This window comes from Sus scrofa, chromosome 1 (assembly GCF_000003025.6).
Source record: "Sus scrofa isolate TJ Tabasco breed Duroc chromosome 1, Sscrofa11.1, whole genome shotgun sequence".
NCBI classification, from domain to species: domain Eukaryota; kingdom Metazoa; phylum Chordata; class Mammalia; order Artiodactyla; family Suidae; genus Sus; species Sus scrofa.
The window spans coordinates 20,594,270-20,611,748 of record NC_010443.5 but is presented as its reverse complement, the minus strand read 5'-3'; the positions used below and the strand labels follow the sequence as shown (position 1 = coordinate 20,611,748).

Here is a 17,479-nt window from a genome sequence, read left to right as displayed (position 1 = left end):
TTCACGCGCCTGTTTAGAGTCTCTGGCTTATAAAGGGTGACACTTTGGCTAATGGTCCTGGTTGCTAAGGATCTCAGTTGAGCCAGCTGTTGTGTGAGCAGCTCTAGTTGATGTTCTCTTAGCTGATCTTGGCTTTTTTTTTTTTCTGAAGAAAATATGGAATACTAGCTTTCATCATATTCTTTTCTGATGACATTATTCTTGTCCTTTCTTTCTAGGCATTCAGAGAAGAAATTGCACCAATCAACTTAAAAGTTAAAGCTGTGAATGATTTATCCAGTCAGCTGTCTCCACTTGACTTGCACCCATCTCTGAAGATGTCTCGCCAGCTAGATGACCTTAATATGCGATGGAAACTTTTGCAGGTGTCAGCTTCTTCCTCTTCATAATGCAGGCTTACACCTTGGTCTGTAAGCCGTACCTCACTGTTCTATCACTGCCGTCATTTTCTTTTGCTTTAGCCGTTGTGTTTAATACCGGGTTTTTAGCCTTTGAGGACATCAGTTATTTGCCTTTCAGTGTCTTGAACCCAGAAGCCTCAGTTACTTATGAATATAGATTTTAGTGTAATTTTAAGATGTTCTCTTCATAGGATATTTGTAGAAAATTGCAAAAGGTCAAATAAATCACAGTAATTGCAACCTGTGGTAGGTCACAGAAACATTTTTTTCCCATAATGGCTTGCAAAGGAGTCATTGTTCTTACTTTAATCATGTATTTCTTTTTCTTTTGAAAAATTAAGCAAGTCTGGGTCCTCTTGAGGATTAGTAAGTATCGGTATTTGCAAGTCACCACATACGCCAGTCAGTAGTTTTTGCCTTTGTCACATTCATTGACCAGTTTCTAGGAGTCATAATAGTCATTTTTACGTGAAAACTAGTGGGATAATTTACGTGGAAGACTGAGAAAAATAATTCCTAATAATCTTTCTCTATATTTGGGACCTAAAGTGATGTGATAGTTACTAAGATATGTAGTTTCAAGGTAGCATATAAAAGCATTTTATTTTAAAGATAAAAGACTTTATAGCATAATAGGTCTCCTGAATGAATTCAGATATTGAACCACCCAGTGGTTTATATCTTCTTCATGAAATTGAACAGGTAATAAGTGAGTGTATAATATTGGACAGTCTTTCCTGTCTTTGAAAAGAGTATTAATTATCTGGGATTAGTAAAGCAGGATCTGTTAAACTCATAAGTGCTTTTCAAGTGTGTAGAACACAAAAGTGTTTACTCTTTATTTCTTCTGCTCCATTTTTCTAACTTATCATCTTCATATAGGTATCCCTGTGGTCCATCTTGATTTCTTCCACACTCTGATTATTATTACCATGGGCAAAGATTAGAAGTCAATGAATACATTTTGCTTGAAAAAGGATGTGTATTCTGTCATTCTGATCTCTGAGCCTGGTAACCACTAGAGCTCAGATGTTAGTTGGTTGAATAAGAGGAGTGTAATTTATGCTGGCAGACAAGGAGTGTTACATTTCAAGAGTAGCGGAAAGTCTGGTGTTCTTCTCTGGGATGTAAAAGTGTTTGGATGCTTTTTGGCCTTAAGGATTTACCTGCTAACACAACTTAATTAGCTAACCAGAAGAAGTTAGAGCTGCCCAGTGAGCCGGAGACATGCATTGCACCTAAAGGCAGCTGAAAATAAGAATGGCAACGCAAGTGGAACACCTGACTAGCACTACCAGACAACGACCAGGAAAAGGAAATGGAAATGCCAGTAGGCATTGTGAAGTTGTTATTGACTTACAGTTAGTTTCTCAGGGTACCAGTTCTGCATTTTCAAAATGTAAAGAGCTAAGAATGTGTGTAAACAAATATATAGAGTATTTTACTCAGCTAGTATCTTCTTGAATATATTCCCAAGTCAAGATGATGGACACAAATTTGGAAGAAAATAAGACAGTCTATATTCCTATGTCCTTTCATTCTCCATCCATATCTGTCTGTCAGTCTTTCACCATCATCATCTATCTGTTCATCTCTCTAGTTTGTACACGTGGAATTTTTTTTTTTTGTCTTTTTGCCTTTTCTTGAGCCACTCCCACAGCATATGGAGGTTCCCAGACTAGGGGTCTAATCGGAGCTGTAGCCACCGGCCTACGCCAGAGCCACAGCAACATGGGATCCGAGCCGCGTCTGCAACCTACACCACAGCTCACGGCAACGCCAGATCTTTAACCCACTGAGCAAGGGCGGGGACTGAACCCACAACCTCATGGTTCCTAGTCGGATTCGTTAACCACTGCGCCATGACAGGAACTCCTTGGAATATTTTATTTATTTATCTGTTTTTATTTTTTGTCTTTTTTGCCTTTTCTAGGGCCACTCCCGCGGCATATGGAGGTTCCCAGGCTAGGGGTCCAATCAGAGCTGTAGCTGCCAGCCTACACCAGAGCCACCAAAACTTGGGGTCCGAGCCGCATTTGCGACCTACATCACAGCTCACGGCAACACCAGATCTTTAACCCACTGAGCAATGCCAGGGATCGAACCCACAACCTCATAGTTCCTAGGCAGATTCTTTAACCACTGTGCCATGATGGGAACTCCTGTACACTTGGAATATTTTAGAGTTCTTTTTCATTTGCTCCCTGTCGTCCTTTTTACCACCTTCCTTACAAAAGAGAGATGTATAGCTACTGACCCCATGGCCATATCTTGACTTAAGATTTTTTGTTTTAATTAAATATAGTTGATTTACAGTGTTGTGCCAATTTCTTCCTACAGCAAAGTGACCCAGTCCTTTATATATATATACACTCTTTTTCTCATACTGTCTTCCATCGTGTTCTTTCTCGAGAGATTGGATATAGTTCCTTGTGCTGTACAATAGGACCTCATTACTTATCTATTCTAAATGTAATAGTTTGCATCTACCAACCCCAAACTCCCAGTCCATCCCACTCCTTCCCTCCTCCCCTTGGCAACCACACGTCTATTCTCTATGTCTGGGAGTCTGTTTCTGTTTTTAGAGTGTTCCTGCTTTTGAGTAACATTTAGAATCACAGTCAAGGTACGATTCTGGCATCAGATGGCACTACCACATACTAACCTACGTCTTTCGACACCTCTTTGTTTCTCAATATCTACATCTGTAAAATAATAATACTGAGAAATAATACTTACCCACTATGGTTATTGCGAGGGATAAAAGAGCTAATTCATATAAATTACTTAGAAGTACCTGGCACCATTTACTGTTTCTTGATGCCAGCAGGAGTCTGTTCTACCAGGACTTTGATTCCAGGTACAGAGAAGGAATCTGAAGCAGCAATCATATCTTCTGCAGTACCATCATTTACTATAATACTTGAATCGAAGATATCATTAAGGATACTGTAGTGAAATCGAGTTATTTCTTGTGTGTGTATGTGCAGGTTTCTGTGGATGATCGCCTTAAACAGCTTCAGGAAGCCCATAGAGATTTTGGACCATCCTCTCAGCATTTTCTCTCTAGTAAGTACCAATACACTTGACTGAACTCATTAATTGAATGAATCAGCATACTTTTTTACTCTCACTCAAGAAACTGTGTTCTTGGAGTTCCTTTGTAGCTCAGTGGGTTAAGGATCCAGCTCAGGTCACTGCTGTGGCATGGGTTTGATCTCTGGCCCAGGAACTTCCACATGCCACTGGTGTAGCGCTCCCCCCCCGCCAAAAAAGCGACTATACTCTTTGCTATAAATGTATTTGCTTTATTAGATAAGCATAAAAAAGAAAATGTCAACATCAATGACAGTATTGTTTATTAGTTATTGTTTCTGTAATCTGATCATGGTAAGTCTGAAATAAAGCAGAAGTAAATTCATCTTTAGCTAGGGTTTTTCATTAGACCATCTTTTGTAATAGCTAATATAGTCTCATATCATTGCTATGCTATATGCAAAGATTATGAACTTTTTCACAATAAAGAAATCATTTTTATATTTTAAGATTTTAAATTATTTGTTCTCCTTAAAAGTGCATATTAGCTTAAAACATACCTATAGCCTTCAAAGTTAAAAAACAGAATTAATCCCCCCAAATCTCTGAGAAGATTTTGACTTACTATGCTTACTGTGATCATACTTAGCTTTTCTTCTGGTTAAGTATTGCAGATTTAGCCAAACCACATATGTAGATTTTTATGTAATAGTCTCCACCTGAAATTTTTCATTTTATGGACGGTTCATGATATCTTAAATAAGTAATTTGAGCTCCTACTTTATTTATCATTCACTGCTAAGGAAACTAAAGAATGTGGGATTCAGTCACCCACATTGCAATTAAAATAATTAATTCTGCCTTTACCAGGCAGTGAATCCCTGAAAGTTACTTCTTTCTCTTAAAATTACTCATTTCCCCTGATTGCCTAAAGAAGTAAATAAGAGAACACAAAGCACCCAGCACAGTTCTTGGCACAAATGCTTTCACCTCATGTTAATTCCTTTCCTTTTCTTTTCTCTAGCAAACATATGTAAGCAAACACTTTGTTTCATTTAATTCAATTTAAGTGAAGTTTAAAATTTAATGCAAAGCTTATTTTCCTAACTATGGTATCTTCTTTGTATCTCTAGCCATAGGGAAAACAAGTAATAATATCATGTCTTGGAGTTCCCGTTGTGGCTCAGTGGTTAACGAATCCAACTAGGAACTATGAGGTTGCGAGTTCGACCCCTGGCCTTGCTCAGTGGGTTAAGGATCTGGCGTTGCCGTGAGCTGTGGTGTAGGTTGCAGACATGGCTTGGATCCTGTGTTACTGTGGCTCTGGTGTAGGCTGGCGGCTACAGCTCTGATTAGACCCCTAGCCTGGGAACCTCCACATGCCGCGGAAGCGGCCCAAGAAATGGCAAAAAGACAATGATAATAATAATAATAATAATAAAAATAATAATATCATGTCTTCTAACTAAATTGATGACATTTATATTTTCTTTTAATCTTTATCTTTTTTTTTTATAATCCACTTTACCTTAATTCAAGGTCAGTCTTTTCTTACTCTCAGTTCTCTCAATTTCAAGAATCCTAGTCATTTCCCGACCTTCCTGACTTGCGCCTCTCTGAGAGTCAAGCTTGCTCTCTCTAGGGAATTCACTCTTGCTCTCTCTCTCTCTAATTTTCTTTCTCTGTCTTCCTTCCCTACCTCATGCCCCCACCCTCACCCCCCACACACCTGTTTCATACACCTGAGCTCTCAGGTAGCCCATCTTTGAGTGATTCCTTCCTGGAATATATTATCTACTTGACCACCAAGGATGCGTTTCTCAAGTTTGGATACCCTCAATATTGATGAAGTAAATAGGTTTGCAGTGTATTTATCAGGTGTTAATTACTCCAGGTTGCTTACACTTAATTTTTTAGAATGTAAAACTGTATGCTAAGAGCGAATTAAAGAGAAATATAACAAATAATTGAAACTCTATTTATAGTTCTACAGATTATCTATTCCTACTGGTGAAACTAAATGCTTTCACCTAGCAACTGTTCTTTCATAATAAAAACCGAACTCTTGTTCTTTAGGAAATGAAACAGTGTAAACATTGTGAAACTCAAGCATGTTGCCTTTCATTGTCTAGCACTGACAAGCCAAGGAGGTCAAAGTTATTCAGATCAAAACAATTATTAAAATGAATGAAGAAGTGTAAACAAAATCCCAATTAATAAATTTAATAATTGTTATCCACTGCTGCTTGGAATCTTTGGCTTTATTATATTTCTTGGACTTTAGCCTTGGTTATAAAAGGAGCCTGTTAGGCACAAAATAAAAACTGACCTATTAGCCTGGGGCCAATGCTGAAATGAGCTTGGCTCTAATGAGAAATTTAATATACCTAGTTCCACATTTTCATCCCTTTTTTATACTTTTATGGACATAGTTGGAGAAGGGAGTGCTTGCTCTTTTGTAAAGAGGAAAAGTTGTTGAATAGAAACATTGCCAAGCTAGTGGTCAAAAATCCTGAAGTCATTTATTTATTGGGCAAGTTATTTCACCTCTGAGTATTTAGTTCCTCATTGTTCTCTTCCTTATCAATAGATATATTTGAAATGCTTCGCAAAGTTTAGAATGATATGTGTTAGTAAAATAGTATTATGACACCATATTCAGGAAAAAACATTGGTGACAACTGGTTATATGAGAATCTAGTGAAACTTTCAAAGTTTCATTTGGATTTATTTATTTATTAGTTCATTTAGCAAAATTCCTTAAAGTTCTAAATGCACATGTACAATTTTTCTTGAAGAAGTCTTACTATAATTGGTTTAATTTGGAAAATATACTTTTATAAATAAGGAGTACATAGAATTGTAAAAAAATAAGCACCTCAGTAAACAAAGCATAAAATCTCAATCATAGTGACGTCTAGTGTAAAAGTAAGGAACTGTATTTTCTGTGCATTTCAGATGAAAATAAATATTTGAGATTCTTCTACCTAGATAATTGCCTTGGTTCTTCACAACCCTTTAGTTATATTTATTTTCATTTTCCCTTTTTAAAATTTATATAATTGTTTGTTTAAATATCATTTGTCCTAAGTAGTTATTCCTGAGAATATGAAGCAAAGTAGATTATTATTAGTCAGCTAGAAAATTCAATTTTAAGAAATCTAGTTTACACTCTGAATATACCGGGTAAAATTAATTTTGGTTTTAGCGTAATCAAAATATGTGCAGAGTGCGACTTCCAGATAGCACTAAGTTTTAAATTGTGGTTGTTATAAACAGTAAAACTTGATTTTTAAAAATATTTGTATCAACGGGTTCAAGTAGTTAGAGGGGGGCATTAGAAACTGACACTGTATTGTTTCTTTCTTTGCTTCAAATGAATCTGTAAAGCCACTCTTTTCTTGGCCTAGCAGATTTCATAATTTTAGAAATCTAGCAGTTCTCATTGAATTTGCTGTTGAATTTGCGTTCAGTTGTTTTGCATTAAGGGAAGAAGGCCTTTGGGTTATAGCAGTGTTTCCAATAACCTCCCTTTGTTTCTTCAGCTTCAGTCCAGCTGCCATGGCAAAGATCCATTTCACATAATAAAGTGCCCTATTACATCAAGTAAGTTGATTTTAATTCTCCTTTATGACACCAAGAAAAATAAAGTTATGTTGATAACTTAAGAGGCTTTTCCAATGGATTTCAGTCCTATTATATGAAGGAAATTATATATCTATGTTTATACAGATAAAAATTATATTCAATATTTGAAAGAAATTAGTTTAAAAATCACGGTGGTATTTGCAGCTCATTAGATTAGGCTATAGATGTATTTAGCTGATATATTTTTAAAGTAGGTATTAAAATATTTGGGGAAAATGATAAAAGTTCTAAATATTCTGAACACTCTCTCAAACTGTGCCAATTCTAAACCATTTTTGCATCTCCCAGAAAATCCATTTAAAAAGTGCTTGTCATCTTCTCATTTTAATCTGCCCAAAAGAGACAGTGTTTTATCATTAAAAAATTCAATATTTTCAAGTTTTTCTTTGACTTTATGGAAATTATTGGCAACATTAGTTTAGGCTTATTACCCTTTATTTGTGTTGTCAGCTTGACAGTTTCTCCTTTTTTACATAGTAAGTTTCTCCTTATTAGTTAACATTTTATAAAGTTTATGTAATTTATACAAGGTCTGCATAGGATTTGACCCTTGGCCTAGTGTGTTGTCACTGGACAGAACGATACATACAGTTCATCTTCTGATATTCTTTGAGGTGTAAATGATTGGTTTTCAATGTGATAAAGTTGTGGGGATAGTAGCTGGATCTATTTCATGTGTAAGATGAGCACTGTCCTCGTGAGAAAAACATTAGCTATTACCAGGGGCCGGCTCTATCTCAGATTAGTCTTGTGACCTCGGGCAAGTCAGGGAGGAACTCTGGGCCAGGAGTCCTTCATAAGCTTCCTAAAACAGCAGGTGTATCTCCAGAAGCCATGCCGACACTAATAATCTACTCTTCCAGGATCCCGCTTCCTGAAAACTATATGCTTGAAATCAAAATGTTTATGAAATTTTCCTATGGAGGTTTTATTGTGGTCAGAGATGAATCCTCAGAGTAAAAAAAAAAATTAATTTTGCCACAGTACCTAACAAATATAATAAATGATATGTTACCTTGTTTCAGGGACTGTTCTATTTTATCAGTGTTTAATCCACCATGTACTGAGTTGTGATAAATGTATTAAACCTATTTATTTATTTAGGTTTAAGATAGCAAAGCAATGGATTGGTATCAAATTCATGCAGGCATGAATGGAAAGAAGTCAGAGGCTCTGCAAATTGATGTCTTTATTGAGAGAAGATGTGACCTTCTGATCCAAACTTAAAACATTAAAAATTTTTATTCTATGTAATAGGAATACTAGTAGTAGCAGTTATAGTATTAACAGCTTTTGATTTTCTGGGTGAATATTGAATTGAATATTACAGGATAAGATATAAATCTGTTATACTGCAGTAGGGAGAATAGTGGCCATACAGAGATGCCCACATCCTGACCCCTGGATGTGATTATGTTGGGTTATATGAAGATGGAGAAGGGGTCATGAGCCAGGGAATGCAGGCAGCCTCTAGAAGCTGGAAAAGGCAAGGAAAGGGATTACAGCTTTTAGCACCTCCAGAGAGGAATGCAGCCCTGCAAATCTCGATTTTGGCTCAAGGAGACATTGATTTTGTAGTAATTTGGTACAGTAGCAATAGAAAACTAATATATGTATTAGCAATAGAAAACTAATGTATAAATATTACAAAATGTATAAATATTACAAAACTTAATGTATAAATATTTATTTTGTATAAATATTACAAAATTTAGAAGTCTGTAAATTAATCAAAATTAGTTAATTTATGGAAGTAACAGAGTACTGTACCATTTGATATTTAAAAAATGTAAATTGGATCTAGTAAGGCAGATTTTTGTTCTTGCTAGATTAAAAAATTTTAATTAAATCTCTTGGTTGATTAGGTTTATGCAGTGGTTATCTGTATGATTTGATACTTGAAAAAAAAAAATCCATCCTTAATTTCAGCACCATTACTAAAAGGAATTTCTCTATGTCCAGGTCAGTTATATATGACTTATATATGACTAAGTCAGAATTTCACTGATTCAGTATTTTTATAGTTTTGAGAGGATCTATCAGAATTAGATCCTTGTCCAGACTGTAGGTTCTTATGGGGCAGACTGGTGGAGTAAAAGCTGGTTTATCTGGCATCTCATTGGCTAGAGCACTATCATCAGCATCTCGAAATGTATATAATACAGTAGCAGCAAGTATTTTTTAATGTGACCTGTAGGATTGTAGCATTCTGAGATATCTTCAACATTACTAGTGAAAGATTGGACTTAAATATTTTAAAATTTTAGTGCAAACTTCATCTTAGGATTTTCAAATATTTAGAAATATGACCATGTATATAGAATAAATTCTCTTATTTTTAGAAATCTTGTTTAGCCAGATTCTTTCATTACTTGCGCTCTTGTGTAACCTAACAGTTTATTTCCTCATAAAGAAGGAACATCAATCACTAGAGATTAGGTTGTACAAGCCAGTATTTCCAGATGAAAAATCATTATGAAAACAAAATTTAATTCCCAAATAAATTAATAACCAAGTAAATGATGAAGGAAAAGGCTTTTAATATATACTTCCCTTTGCATGGCTGCACAAGAAAGTAGAAGAAAAATGTTAGAAACAAATGTGATCGTCATGCAACTAGAGTTTCCTGGAACGTATTAGGATGTATTAATTTGGCCAATAAGAAAATAATCTTTAGGTAAAAATATTAGGTATTTTCGGGAGTTCCCATCGTGGCACAGTGGTTAGCGAACCCAACTAGCATCCATGAGGACGCAGGTTTGATTCCTGGCCTCGCTCAGTGGGTTAAGGATCCAGCGTTTCCATGAGCTGTGATGTAGGTGGCAGACGTGGCTCAAATCCTGTGTTGCTGTGGCTGTGGTGTAGGCCAGCGGCTACAGCTCTGATTGGACCCCTAGCCTGGGAACCTCCATGTGCCTCAGGTGCGGCCCTAAAAGACAAGGAAAAAAAAAAGAAATATTAGGTATTTTCAATGTTTTAAGTATACAATTTTATATACTTTAATGCCAGAATATAGCAAGAATGTTGGCAGAGAATGGGAAGGACAAATTATTTTTATTTGATATTTTAATTTTATATGTTACTTAAAACATACTTTGATGGCTCACCAGTGCATTTCTTTCTCTCCAGTAATTCTCCAGCAATTTCTCTAGTAATTGGTATATATTGGTCATATATTTTGTACAATTTGTTCATTTCCTCAACTAAAAGTTGACATCCAGGTAGTTTCAGGTATAAAAGGAATGATGGATAAATTAATAATATTCTGAGGTATACTGCTATAGTTCCATGACTCATTTGTTTCTAGAAAATGACAGAATATGGACCTGAACTGTAAGAGTCCCTATAGTGTAAACCCCCCTATGTTAATATTTTAAGTTGCAACTCATAATGTTTAATATATTTGCTAAAGCAGACTCTCCTGATCTAACTATTGTTCTTTTTTAGTCTCATTTTCTAGCCCAATGACAGCTCATTGTTCCATCAGTTTAAGAAAATTTGAAATGATTCATGCTGCCTTTAGAATGTACAAAAATATGCAAAAGCAGGATCTCTTTCTCTTTTAATTTGTGGTCGTATATTTTGTACAAGTTGTTCATTTCCTCAACTAAAAGTTGACATCCAGGGAGTTTCAGGTGTAAAAGGAATGATGGATAAAAGCTTTGGGTTGCATTTTCTGAATACATCACAGTAACCATCTAAAACTCAATGCTTCTTTTTGATCCAGAAATAAAAACAACAACAATAACAACAAATAAATGGTTATAATGGGCAATAGTAATGATAGTAATTGTAATAAATTATATGTTTTGAACATTCATTTGCAAGCCATATGTGTGATCTTTCACTTCTCAGAGTAGTGCAGTGAAGTAGAGGTACCATCTTTACCCCCATTTATACTCAAGGCTTAGATAATAAGTACACACACAGCTTGCCTGAGATCACACAGCCAGAAGATGCAAAAGCTAGCAGTCAAGCTCACGGGCAGACTCCGGCTCCTGAGGTCTTGACCACCATGCACTACTGCCTTCTGTTACTGTATTAGTGAAAGTAGAGAACAAACATTTTTAGTCACCTGGAAAATTTGTGTAGGATAAAGGATTATATTTAGGAAAGTATAGTCAGATGGAGAAGACATGAGCAAATAGCCTTTCTTTTGTAGTACAGACTGGTTACCATTTATTATGCACCTGCTATGTTCCAGCAATTGAGAACAGAGCTGTCCAAGAGAAAACCCATGCTTTCTCCAACACTGCATGCTGCCTTTTCTGTAGGATCCTCTATAAGCTCATTTCTGTAGGCCATATATATGGAAAGTTCACACTGTGGTCTAATAATGGACAAAGGTGCTTCCCTATAAATGGCAGGTGTCATTCTGTACAGTCCTGCCCTTCGAATCATGACAGGGGTTCTGAGGTCGGGGAGCAGACTTGCTGGCCCTTCACTACTGGTGCTCATTCCCAAGGTCAGGAGCTTTCTGTTACTGGGAGATTTCCATCTGTGAGGAGTTTGGCCAACAAAGCTGGCTCACACACCCCTTGGGGCTTTTAATGAGTACTGCTCTGCCTGTCCTTCCACTTTCATCGAATTTAGTAAGGAATAGTTGGGGAGTGCAGTTTTCCTTTCTTTCTCTGCAGTGTCTTCTCTAAATCCCAAGCATGTGGCCTTTTAATAAGCCTTAGTCTTGACACAGATGATGATTCTGCTCTTGTGACACCATCACGCTCACATCTATAGTTCCGTAGCTTCGTTTTGCCCACTAGAATCTGAGGTGCAAACCTGAATTCTTTATAATGCTGTCACACACATCCAGCTTTAACATGAACACTTTCGTCAACCCTGATTGTATAGATATGCCTATCACATTCTCTACAACTGACATTCCTCAATACTACAGTGTATTAAGCAGAATAAACTAATTTGCATCTACAAATAGCACTATCATGCAGTCTCTACCTTGTTCAGACTCTGCCCTCATGCACAGATCTAAATCAAGATTTTCCTCAATTTATTATATCTCCTATATTTTCCTATTCTGCCCTGTGTTCATTATGGATAACCCCAAAGTATTGTCTGATACCCCTTTCTTGCCTCCCAAGGACACCCTCTGCTGCCCTAATCCATCAATTGCTGGGAAAAAATGAAGTTTATAGCTGTAAATGAAATCTTGGAGAGCAAGTAGTTGTTCTTTACAGCAGTCATGCAATTTATTTGCATAAACTGTATGTACTTGTCTCATTATATATGTTCAGTCTAAAGGAGAGAATGAATGCCTATTTCTTTAGAGGAATTGCAAACCCTGCTTAGATGATGTAGGTGAAATATTTCCTCCCTAAATAAAAGCAGAGAGAAGTGGCAGCAATGGGAAATTCAAATATCCAGCCTCACCAGAAAATTAAAGCTAACAAAGGTTAGGTATAACAACACCAAAAAAGAAATTACTGTAAACCATTTTATCTTTAAAGGTTAAGGAAACTCATCCCCAAATGAAATAAAACCATAACAAAGATGTTTCAAATGACAGGTCAATGTAGTTCTCTCTGAAATGCTTCCTATAGCAGCCTCCATCTCTCTCCTCCTCCTTAATCAAGATGGGAGATGGTGTCCTTTTGGTTCCAGAATTTCAAGTGGAAAAGTCTTGGGACACACTTCGAGTCTCTTTCCAGAAATGGAGCTTGTGTTTGGGTTTTAACAATAAAGAAACACATGAAATAGAAACATAAGAGAATGTACTGAAGAGTCTGCTTTTGCAAGAAGTCATCTGTGACTTTATTGAAAATAAGAATTTAAAGCTCACTGGGTCAACTCCACTGTTGAGGAGGTGAGAAAGAAATTGCTTTATGAAAGAATGACATCTTGGAATTGGCTTGGAGGCTGCTTCAGACAAATGAGCATACCTTGGCTAACTGAAAAGCTAAGCAACAGAGCTGCCCGGCACCAACCCCACATGGGCAACTTCTAGAGTATTGACCAGTGTCCTGGTTTGTTGTGATAATTTAGGTGGAGTTGATGTTGTCTTAGAAAGACATTGACTAGTTCAGGACTTGAGAAGATAATCATCTTTCATGCCATTCATGCATATGTGGTGGGGGTCAGAGTTATTATTACCATGAAGTGGAACTGTGGCTTGGAATCTTCTAGATTACTCAGCTTCATTGAATTATGATGGCACCATCAGCGCGTTACTGCACAGTTTGATTTTTAGAGCCAGAGATGCAATTAATTAAGATCTACCAGATGGGACAGGAAGGATCACTGTGAGGCCATTAAGGGAAGGAAAAAAAGATATCTGTATCTGAATCTGTAAAGATTAAATTTTAAAAATAGTCATTATGCTTAGCGAAAGTGCAATGATCAAATGAATTGTGAAATAAGTAGAATATCTTTTTTTCTACTGATTATATAGTGAAGTGATACAGTAAAAGATTTGGTACAATCCTATGAAAGAATTTAGAACCAATTTCTCATTTAAAAAAATACACATGGAGTTCCCACTGAGGTTCAGCAGGTTAGGAACCTAACATAGTCTCCTTGAGGATGTAGGTTCAATCCCTGGCCTCGCTCAGTGGGTTGAGGATGCCACGTTGCGGCAAACTGCAGCATAAGTTGCAGATGCAGCTCAGATCCAGTTTTGCTGTTGTGTAGACCAGCAGCTGCAGTCCCAATTCAACCCCTACCCCAGGAACTTCCATATGCTGCAAGTGCAGCCCTAAAATATATATATATATACACATGAAAGAGATAAAGTAATAAAAACAAACTAAATGATATAAATTCAGCTTTAAAAAAACAAAATTAAAGATATGATAAGTTGAGCTCTGGTGGAAACATAATCCTGAAGTTAACACCCCAAACCGGGGGTGTGCCAGGGCCAGCTGTGACCACAAATGACAACAAATGTTGACTGATGGTCTGACTCTCCCTAGATTGAGGGCTTGGGGTGGGGGGCCCTATGTGTTCTGGACCCAAGTAAGAGATATTACCACAGATGAGGCTCCCCGGGTTCATTAAATGTGTGCATGTTTATTCTTCCAGACAGTCTTTCAGTGCCTTTGAGACAAGTTGTCACCTGAATCTCCCCTCACGCCCAGGCACATCCATTTGGGTCATTAATTGAGTCATTAATTCTACTACTTTACTTAAATGCAAGCAAACCTGTCTTACTGTTCTATTGTCCATGCCTGGGACATTGACGCTGGTATTTTGGGGTGTTCTGCAGCCTCTGTTTCTGTATAGCCCTTTACATGCTTGGGTCTTTGAACCTACTCCTATGGGTGAAATAATTTTAAGTGCATTATGGAAAAACAGCATTCAGCTGAATAAATTTGAAGATCTAATTGGCTTTGTTCAACAATTTATGAATTGGACCGCATCCCATCTAGTTTATTGAAAGGAGCACCCAAGAGTTGCACAGAATGGAAAGCTTTTCTAGAAATGGGGTGGGTGTTGATAACAAGGAAGTTATTAGTACAAGAAGAGAAAGAATTGTTTCAGGCCAGGTCATCTTCTTTGGGGGGGGGCGGTGGAATGCAGGGGTCTTATACAGATTCCCTCACTAGTGCTGACCAAGAAATCCAGACTGATTGGCTTATGCCTCTCCCAGGAAAGGCTGAAACTGCAGTTGGGTTAGGTGTTGAGTCTTGGTGGGATTTACACAAGTGACTCCATTTTAGGCTTGTTGTTTCTTTTTAACAGCATTTTATAATCAAATTGAACAGATTTGGAATTATCCTTTGGTTACTATTTAGTCTTCCTGTCTTGTATCTTCATGATCACGCCAAACTAATGGCATTTTTTAAAGGAGACTGTGCTTTATGATATCCATTACCAAGTGGGATCATAGCTCTTACTTGGAATTTGAACAGAAGGTTTTTTTTTTTTTCCTTAAAATGTTGACATTCAAATTTTAAGTTTTCCCTTAGATTTATTCTTTCGTTCCAAAAGTATAACCTTGGATTTTCTGTCTTTAAAAGCCTAGAGAATGGTAGAAAGTGTTTGTGAAGGTTCAAGAAGTTACATACAACCTGAGGGACATGGAAGTTCACCCTCACACAGCTACCACACTGACTTCTGCACCCTGTGCATTCCCCAGGGACTCCTCAACCCAGTCCCACATGTAAGCACACACAAACACACAAGCACACACACAGAGTAAGGTGCAACATTACCGGTGGGAGTATTTCCATATCCTTCAATATATTCCTGCATGATGAAACCAGATCGAGGGGATTATAAATTCCAAAATTAAAAAGGTCTTACTCCGACAAATGACATCACATCAGGTGCCAGAATGTGCTTTAGTCTTTATGCTTTAGTCACCTGAATGCAAATTTGATTACTTGGGGGCCCTATACATAAGGTGTATAAGCGTATATAGAGGACTCACAAAGCCTATGTATTGCCTGCGTCAGCTTCATTCTGGAGATTCTGTTTTTTAACCTATCATCTCTCAGCTTCTACTACATTATATAACTTACTTATGGCAGTTCCCGTTTGGCTCAGTGGTAATGAATCCGACTAGTGTCTATGAAAATGCAGGTTCAACTGCTAACCTTGCTCAGTGGGTTAAGAATCCTGCATTACCACAAGCTGTTGTGTAGGTCACAAATGTGGCTCGGAGCCTGTATTGCTGTGGCTGTGGTGTAGGCTGGCAGCTACAGCTCTGATTTGACCTCTAGCCTGGAAATTCCATATGCCATGCGTGCAGCCCTAAAAAGCAAAAAAATAAAAAGCATTCCATTTGACAACATGGAGTTCGTTGGTAATTTTGATAGGACCAGTTTGGGTAGAGGAGTAAAGTTGAAAACCACATAGAAGTGGGTTGAGCCCTAAATGAGACATGAGGTTGTAGACTATTCATTTGAGAATTTTGTCTGTAAAGAAGAGAAAAAGAGTGCTAGCTAGCAGGAAATGCAGATGCAAGATATTGGGTATGAGTGTGTGTGTGTGTGTGTGTGTGTGTGTGTGTGTGTGTGTCTAAAGAGAGCAGATCCTTTGACACTGACATTCTGAGAGTAGTCTTATTAAGAGGAGTTGATAATCAGCACAAGAGTTGTTTGGAAATCTTTGGGAACAATTGGCTTTTGATAGGAGAGGGGAATCATCCTCATTTTAAAAAGGAGAAAAGAAGGCAATCTGGAAGATGGAGGGAATTTTATTGATTTGGTAGTTGGAAAAACGAAGTCATTCTTACCTGGTGGTTTTTAGGTTTTTCAGTGAAGTATGAGATCAAGTTAAATGATACTAAGGCAGGGAAGAAACTTATTTAAGTTTGGTGAATGGCAGTAGTAAATTGTTGTCTTGGGCTCTGGGAAGTAAGTTCTTTAGGGAATGTGGAGCATTTGCCAGCCGTTGGACATTTGAGGTTTGAAGTCAAATATTTAAAGTATAATCAGTCTCTGTGTTGACTGATTTTCTCCAGCTGTATTCATGCACAGCTGCTCTGGTCCAGAGAAGACAAGTGATTGAGCGGTTCCATGCTTGGTTTTGCTAAGAGTGAGAGAGAAGTGAGATTATTTGTAATGATTATAATGATGGACCTCATGAAATTTAGACTGATTCATCAGAAATATTTTAAAAACTCAATCATGAAAATATATTTTCATATTAAGAACTCAGGCTTAAAATTAAACCATCTTGGTTCGAACTCTATTTCTACTATTTACTATGTGACCTTGAGCAAGTTAATTTAAGTTTGTCCGAGTTTCCTTCATCTGCAAAATGGGAATAATATTGGGACCAAATTCGTAGAATTGTTCAGACTGAGCTTACACAAAGAGTACTTGGTACAAACTGAACATTCAAATAACAGGCTATTACTGTAATTGATATTATACATCCTCATTTAGTGTGTTATCTTTCTCTGTGCACAGCCAAGAAGAAATATTTCTTTCTGTGACAGTCTTATCCAGAGTATTACACCTAGTTCTTTTCCCCACATTTTTTTTTTCCTTAGGGCAATACCTGTAGCGTATGGAGGTTCTCAGGCCAGCAGTCCAATCAGAGCTGTAGCCGCTGGCCTACGCCAGAGACACAGCAATGCAGGATTTGAGCTGCATCTGCATGCCACCTACACCACAGCTCATGGCAACGCCAGATCCCCAACCCACTGAGCAAGGCCAGGGATCGAACCTGCATCCTCATGGATGCTAGTCAGTTTCGTTACCCACTGAGCCACAACAGGAACCCCCTCTTTTCCCCACATTTATATTTTTAATTAACTCACCTTTTTTTTTCTCCTATACGCTGTTACAAGTAAAATTTGAATGGAATGATAAATGGCAAATCCCACAAAATCTAGTTTCAAACATAAAATTGGATAGATAAGTAACAACTAAGTATGATTGGCTAAGTGTCAGTTTTGGACAATCCCTTTCTCATCATCTTTTTTTGTT

General features: G+C 37.2%; 1 protein-coding gene across 16 annotated transcripts in view; it reads left to right on the top strand.

Annotated features, from left to right (window-relative positions):
• UTRN (utrophin) overlaps positions 1 to 17,479 on the top strand; it is a 533,664-nt gene that overhangs the window by 436,179 nt on the left and 80,006 nt on the right. For all 16 annotated transcript variants that reach the window (XM_021072273.1, XM_021072283.1, XM_021072259.1 and 13 more), the window contains 3 exons: positions 219 to 365; positions 3,392 to 3,470; positions 6,983 to 7,043. In XM_021072273.1, the coding sequence (XP_020927932.1) occupies positions 219 to 365; positions 3,392 to 3,470; positions 6,983 to 7,043 (287 nt within the window). The remainder of the gene's footprint in view (positions 1 to 218; positions 366 to 3,391; positions 3,471 to 6,982; positions 7,044 to 17,479) is intronic.